Source organism: Pinus tabuliformis, chromosome 3_2 (genome assembly GCF_031772625.1).
Source record: "Pinus tabuliformis cultivar Carrire ecotype Pingquan chromosome 3_2, CPIR1, whole genome shotgun sequence".
Classification (NCBI taxonomy): domain Eukaryota; kingdom Viridiplantae; phylum Streptophyta; class Pinopsida; order Pinales; family Pinaceae; genus Pinus; species Pinus tabuliformis.
This window is the reverse complement of record NC_142302.1, coordinates 1,070,396,584-1,070,404,538: the sequence shown is the minus strand read 5'-3', so window position 1 is coordinate 1,070,404,538 and position 7,955 is coordinate 1,070,396,584. Positions and strand designations below refer to the sequence as shown.

At 32.8% G+C, this 7,955-nt stretch overlaps 1 protein-coding gene across 1 annotated transcript; it reads right to left on the bottom strand.

Moving 5' to 3' along the window:
* Nucleotides 1-4,860: 4,860 nt before the first annotated feature.
* On the bottom strand, nt 4,861-6,942 carry LOC149184384 (disease resistance protein UNI-like). Its single transcript, XM_089415320.1, has one exon. It carries the CDS (start codon nt 6,940-6,942, stop codon nt 4,861-4,863), a length of 2,082 nt encoding a protein of 693 aa, XP_089271446.1.
* Nucleotides 6,943-7,955: the final 1,013 nt, after the last annotated feature.

The window sequence follows — 7,955 nt, the reverse complement described above, 5'->3', positions numbered from 1 at the left end:
TAGCCACCCCTTTTTTTGGGGGCTAAAATGAAAAAAATAATTATATTTTAAATAAAAGTTGAGCTAACTATATCAAATGGGTGTTTTATAAAAATTTTGCCCCTCTAAAATGAAAAACTCCTTAAATTTCACCCTTGGGCTAAAATTTATTAGTATTATTTAGTATTTTTTGAGAAATTTACTAGTATTTCATTACTCAGTGCTTTCTATGTTTACATTTAGTTTAGTATTTTATGGCTATTTTAGACTTCAACATAATGTCAATGTCATTGTCATATGATGAATTTACTTTTTATCGTTTTTGAAAATTTGATGTGCATTGCATAATTTCAATTGTCAAATGATGAATTTATTAATTTAATTTAGATGTACCTTTCATCATGCCATATGATGAATTTAGAAGGAACATTGCATAATGTCAAATGATGGATTCAATTTAGTAATTTACTTTTAGATTTGCAATGCAGAAATGTCAAATGATAATAGTCTAATATGTAATGATGATCATATTTAGTCTTTATATGTATATTTCATAATTATTAAGATTTTCTATTTGGTTATTCACATATTTTTGGGATTTTATTTTTTTATTTTTATATATTAAAATTTTAATAATTTATAATTTTATAATTTTTATGACTATGACGTCCCCCCGTTCCCCGAAAAATCCCTAGAATTTGGGGTTGCTTATATACTCCCCCCTTGTGCGTATCCTCGCTCCCGCATTTCCCCTTCCCGGAAACTCGGTGGAACATTGCAAATATATGTCAAAAGTAATTATAATCGTTTTCTTTTAGATTTAATTTAAAAAATGTTATAAAATAAAATATGTATAAATTATTTTGATTGTGAAATGAGTTACAATTTTTGGATAAGTCATGGTATTGACCCATGGTATTATAGCAAAGCCTGTTTACAACTTAATAATATATGTGGTAAAGTGGTCATCAACATACATTAAACAATACATTAAATAGTTCATATATGTTAGTTTTGTTGGTCTGACCCAATGGGGATTTGAACATTAAATATTGTGGTTTACATTACTTTATACATTGCAATGGCCAATTAAACTATCCCCCATAGGCATTAAATATTCCATAGTAATAATTTTGTTTTTGAAGTTTAACTATGCAAATTTAAATTTTTACCCTTATATAAGTTTATTATTAATCTTCTTATATATTAATTGTTGATATTAATATTTTTATAATAATTTTCAATAAAATCTAATAATAATGTTGACATCATCGCTACATCGATATTATAATTTATTTGTTTATTTATTTATTTATTCCGTGGTAACTTTCTATTAATTATAAAAAGTTACATACGTAGATGCACATAGTGCATTCCCAAGTTGCACCACTCAAAAAGTTGGTGCCCATAAAATCAAAGCCAAAAAAACTAAAATAAAAATAAAAATTGGGGCTAATAAAAAAGTCTTAGTCACCCTTTTCTCCCTTTCTTCTTTTCTACATTTTGCCATCCTCCTTGAACATGAGTGGTTGTTACAATAATTAGTTGGTTCTCTTCTGTCTGCATCGGGTGTTCCTTATCTGAGTCTGAACTCCTAGATGTATAAGGACGCTTGAATCCTGTTATCTCCTTCTCCTTCAACATTTCTTGGCCCGAGTGACCTTTTGCTCTTGGATTTTGTGAAGCTGATCCTCCTGTTCCCTGCTGACTCAATTCTTTGTTCACTAAAGATGTATGTGGATTTGGGATTTCCTTAGCGACAGGGGGTCCCAAGTCCTCCTCTTCCTCTTCTTCGTCGGGTTGTGGTGTTGGGAAATGCCATCCCTTTGGCTTTTTGATAGGTTTATTTTTCCTCTTAGGGTCTTTCTTTGCCAAAGGACATGTGGTTTGTAGATGTCCAATTTGAAGACATAGACGACATCTAAATGGAGTGTTCTCATAATCTAAGAACTGGGTCCAGCTCTGGTTGTCGTGTGTCAAAAGGATACAATCAGGTAGTCCTTTACTAAGGTCTACCTCTAGACATATCCTAGAAAAATTATAAATTGATTCTTCAGTTATTTGTGTATCCATCTTGATATATCTCCCCAACATGTTGTTGATTCCTTCTAGTAATTTTGGGTGCCAGAAATGAAGGGGTAAGTTATGCAATCTTGCCCATACCAATATTTTGGAGACCGTCATTGTATTAGCATCAAAATTTGGGAACCATGGGGTGATAAATAATCCCGCGTTTCCCCAGAACCAAGGACCCTCATGTAAAACCTGATCTCTGATCTCTAATGATTCAAATTTTACTATGAAGAAATCCTTTGAGCATAAGTGAATCTCACAGTTTACCGTCCAGTTCGTAAAGATCCACTGGAAAAGATCCACGGGTTTTGGCAAAAAACCTTTGAACCTGAAAATGATTGCCTGGTATTGATATGTTGTACAAATATTATTGATCTCTGCTAGATCTACTGTCATTTCCAGAATATCATTCATCTGCTCTACAATATAGGGCCCAGGAATATGGAATTCTCTTTGTCCTAACTAATTAGTTAAGAATATTAATTTATTAACAACCAACCTAGATCCATCTTAACTCCAGATCTACCAAGCACCGAGAGAGATCAAATATATTTTCAATCAAAAAGAGGTTTGTACCTCACAGAGATTTGATCCCTCTCGGTGTTTGGTAGATTCAGAGTTAAGATGGATCTAGGTTGGTATAGACTCTTTTAGCCCTATGTAATGGTTTAGATGAGATAATGCAATATACTTACAAGTTGTAACAATTTTTTAGCTTATCTCTCCCTATCAAGAAAGTATTGATAACTCTTGAGATTATTCTAGACATGCATGAGTCTTTGGATAGTTCATGCTAGAGACTTTCCAAATGCCCACACCAAGTTTTATGTTTGACTCAACCTTGTACATTTCACATGTAACCGAAACAAACTTAATGATATTTAATTTCTTGAGGCCTCATTGAACTTTAGCATAAGAGAATCTAACAATTAAACTAACCATTGAGGCTCCCAAACTTATCCTAGAATGTAACAATTTTTTAGTTTATCTCACCCTATGAAGAAAGCATTGATAACTCTCAAGATTATTCTAGACATGCATGAGTTTTGGATAGTTCATACTAAAGATGTTCCAAATGTACACAATTTTTTTTTTATGTTTGACTCAACTTTGTACATTTCACATGTAACCCCAAAAAACTTAATGAGATTCAATTTCTTAAAGCCTTATTGAACTTTAGCGTAAGAGAATCTAACAATTAAACTAACCATTGAGGCTACCAAAATTTCCCTAGAATAACTACAACCCAAAGCTCACAACCTTATAGAATCACTAAAGTGATAAAGATATCAAAGATATAAATAAAATGAATAGGAAAAGAATCCCACTTGTGACAACAGATGAACTTTGTATTCAATAAATAAAAACATATCTTCTTATATTTATTAAAGGGGAGAAGGAATGATGGTATGTACTTCTTTGTTTTAATTTATTGTTAATATTAGTAAAATATATCTAAATCATAATATAATTAACATAAATATTAATTACACTAATATCTTTTCTTTTCTTAATGATCATTTAAAAAAAAAACATTAAATTTACTTTTGTAAATTCAATCTCATCATTTTCTATATGTTTAATGAAATCATTTTTATTTAAATTGTCTTTAAAAAGACAATCTCAAAAACAAAATAAATCACACAAATAATTAATAAAATCATTTTATAAACCAATATGTTCAATTCTCTCATATTTTACTTATAACACCCTCTCACTGCTATAGGCTTTAAGTTTTTAACTTGATTCATGAGGATTTGACAATTATAATTATTTTAAGATTATTACTTTAATATATAATAAATTATGTATGATTAATAATATTTAAAATTAACATAAAAATGATATCCATAAAATAAAATAATATATTATGAGAAAATAATATAATATTAAAAAATTATTAAAATACTCACTTAATTTATTTTATTGGCATCAAACTACATAATAAAATTTTATTAATAAAAATTATGATCATAGCCTCCTTAAATTAAAATTTCATTCTACACGAAGACTCCTCTTCTTTAATGTAGAATTTGACAATTTGAGAGCATTATACTTTTAAGGGGAATCACCTCCGACGGATCCTAAGATCCAGATATTTGAAATCATTGATTTCTACGATTCCACGTGGCAATGCTTTTTAAATGACGACATCTCCCGAGATTCAGAAAATTGAGAATTTTTAGAGCTCTCATTTCACATGGCAATGATGGTAAGTTTATACATCCCTTGACATGTAAAAATCGAAGGTTTTAAAGATTGCGAATGCCTCAATGCACATCTACAATTTCAGTGTAATTCACACACAGAAATTCAAGTTGCTTTATTTGCCACAATAATTTTAAAGGGAGTCGTTTGAATTTTGTTTTTAATGGTGGAAATGGATTCAGCATCATCAAATTCATCTAAAATGTCTAAAAAAATTGAAATTTAACCATTATAACTTAGATTTACAAAAATCCTTATCAGATTTTCTCAAAATATAACTTTCAAGGCAAAAAAAATTAATAAAAAACAGTCTCATTAAACTACTGCTAATAAAAAAAATTGATTTTATAGTTATTAACAAATACATATTTTTAATTATTAAATCAATTGAATTAAAAATGATATATAAATCTTATAAATTATAAAAATTATATATAAAAATATAATTGAAAATGTATTTATTTATATAAAAAATGTATTTTGCACAATAAAATTTTATTAACAAAAAAATTACGATCACATCCTTTTTATATTAAAATTTCCAGCACAAACATGAAGTCGAAAATTTGAGAGCAATTTACGATCACCTGTCCCTCTTCTCTACCGCAGAATTTCACAATTTGTAAGCAGTCTGATCTCAGGAGGAATCACCTGTAACTTACGACAGCCCTTGAGATTCAGATATTTGAGCTCTTTGAGTTCTGCGATTTCAGATGGCAATGATTCTAAATTATGACATCCGTTGAGATCCAGAAATTTGAGATTTTTGAGATCTCTCATTTCACATGGCAATGATTTTAACCTCTTACATCCACTGAGATGTAAAAACTGAAGGTTCGAAAGATTGCCAATAACTGAATGCACATATTCAATTTGAATATAGTTCAGACCAAGATATTCAAGTTGTTTCAATTGCCACAATGATTTTGGCAATAATTGTAGACCCGTGTTACTTAAACCCAACACCCTCAGAAAGACGAGGTTAAGCAAAAATGCTTCTGGAATCTCTTTTAATTCAAGATTGAGTGTTAAAGATAGACATACCAATTTTGGACATCTCAATTCCATGTCGGGGAGAGATGTAATATTGCTACCAAAAAGGGAGAGCCTCCTGCAATTATGGCGTGTCTCGATGTCGGGGAAAAGGGCGTCGATGTCGGGGCAATGTTGACCTGCCCTGGATACAAAATTCTCCTCTTTCTCTCCCACATAAATTGCCATGTCCCGCACAACATCGTGAACGCCAAACGTAACGCTCCAATAACTGGATCCACCAACTGCTCTCAATTGGAATAAGGAACGATCGGCAAGTAACTTTACGTAGCTGTGCGCAGTATCCATTAAGGAGTCCACATCTTTGCTCTTTACTATACCTTCTGCGATCCAGATGTGCGATATCATGTGCACCGGAATGTACCAGTCCTCTGGAGCCATCACACAATACAGAAAACAGGTTTTCAAATGAGCATGGGGTAAACTATCGTAGCTCCATCTCAATCGCTCATACAGATCTCGATCAAGTCGAGGATGAGTAATTGGAAAATTTGAATCCACAGTCTGAATCTGCCTTAAAGCAAGGTTCCACTCATTTACAGCCCGGTTGCCAATCATTGTTGAAGCTATGACATTTATAGCCAAGGGCAACCCTTTACACTCCTCCGCGACGACTCTAGCAATATGCTCTATCTCGTCAGGCACATGCCCGTCTTTGAAAGCTACTTTGCAAAACAATTCCCAGGCTTCCTCTCTTGGCAGTGGCTGTATTTGCATGGACTGGTCTGCATTCATTTCTGGAATCAGATCTCTATTTCGAGTAGAGAATACAACTTTGCTCCCTTTGTTCTCGCCAAATTCCACGCCCAATTCTTTCAGAGTGACTGCGCTCCACAAATCGTCTAAAATTAGGAAAAATTTCTTCGTCCTGAGATGTGCCGACAGCTTCATCTTCCGCGAATCAACATCATTATAAGAATAGGCACTGAGGTCTAAATTGATTGCAGAAGCCATACGACTCTGCAACTCCAGAATGGAAAATTGGGCAACTGCAACCCAAATCACATGATAAAAAACACCACTTACCTTGTAGGTGTTGTAGACCTTTTTTAGCAATGCTGTTTTTCCAACCCCACCCATCCCATATACAGCAAATATCCGATCGCGGGGAGCCTCTGTAAGCCACCTCTCAAGTCGTATTTCAGCAGATCTAATTTCCAACCCTACCAGTCCGGTGTCTGGTTCGTCTTGAAGCAGTAGATTCGCCTGTTGTGGCGCCGCGGACGCAATCTGTTGAGCACTGTGAAACACAGAGAAGTCGGTCTGAAGATTGTGAAAGAGCTCATCAAAAGTTGTCTTCCACTTTCGGATTTCTGTAGAAAGTTTAGGCTTGCAAAGGAGGCAACTGATACACCGCTGCCGCCTTCGAGAGCAATCGATCAACTCTCTTGCTTTTCCAACTGCATCTTGCATCCTTAGCAGACAATTTTGCAGAGATTGAGGGGGTGTCTTTTGCCGATCTTGAAATTGATCTCTAACATCGAGTAAGAGAGTCTTCATACGATTTAACTGCCCTTCTAGAAGCTGACGGTTCTCATCCAACCGAATAACATCATCTATTTGTCGGATGAGTGCAGAAATAGCGCTACTGACCGTATTGGTCGCCACTTCAGTGATAATAGCAGCCATTGCCAATTTTTTGGCTTCGCAACAGAAGAATCACGGGTCTGAAGGGGCTAGAGACAATCATATATAAACACGAACTTGCAATGAGATACAGGGCAATGGATAGGCAGTCATTAGTCATTATTGAAAATGCAAGCTGACTTGACTTATTATAAATCATATATAAATATAAACATACAGAGGATTAGTATATTAGTAAAATCAACAATGGGATACACAGTCATCAGACGTCATTGCTTGTTAAATATCCTTCAATCCTTTCCATAAATATGGAATTAGAATTTATAGATTTTCATCTCATAAATAACCTACTTCATATATTTCATATAAAATTTGAAAATAAATCGTTAATAATAACAATTTAAAACAAATAAAAAAGTAATATCAAAATTTAATTTTTGTTACCTGACTTTTTTTTTCCAAATGTGCAGCTCAAATTTTTTTATAAATATTAATAATATTTAATTAAATTGAAATATTTACATTTTTTTCTTGATAGGTTTAATCAGGTGAGACACTTTCAACTGTTGATCTGAAGCAAAAAACGAAACCACTGAAAATAAAAAAAAACACATAAAATAAAAAAAACACAAAAGCTCACAAGAAAATATTCTATGAAAAAAATAAGAAAAAAACACAAAAAAAAAAAATTCATAAAAAAAAACACACAAAAAACCTCATAAAAACCAGGATTGAAAAAAAACTCAAAAAAACAAAGATTTTAAACACAAGAAAACGCAAAAGCTAATGAGCTTACCTGTGACACAGCTCATACAACCCCTACAATTTCTTGTATGGGTTCAATGCATTCTTAAAATTCCAGGATCGTTTGACAACGCGCTTATTTAAACGTAGAGACATTATCACTATCTTGACCGAAACCACGAGTCACCGACTTTGGTTAGGTTTTCACACACAATTCAAAATTATTGTAAGCACGCCATGGAAAATCTACAGTGGAACCCACACCAATAATGATATTCCTGTCCTGATTCATCCCACTCAAGCTTGTGGGC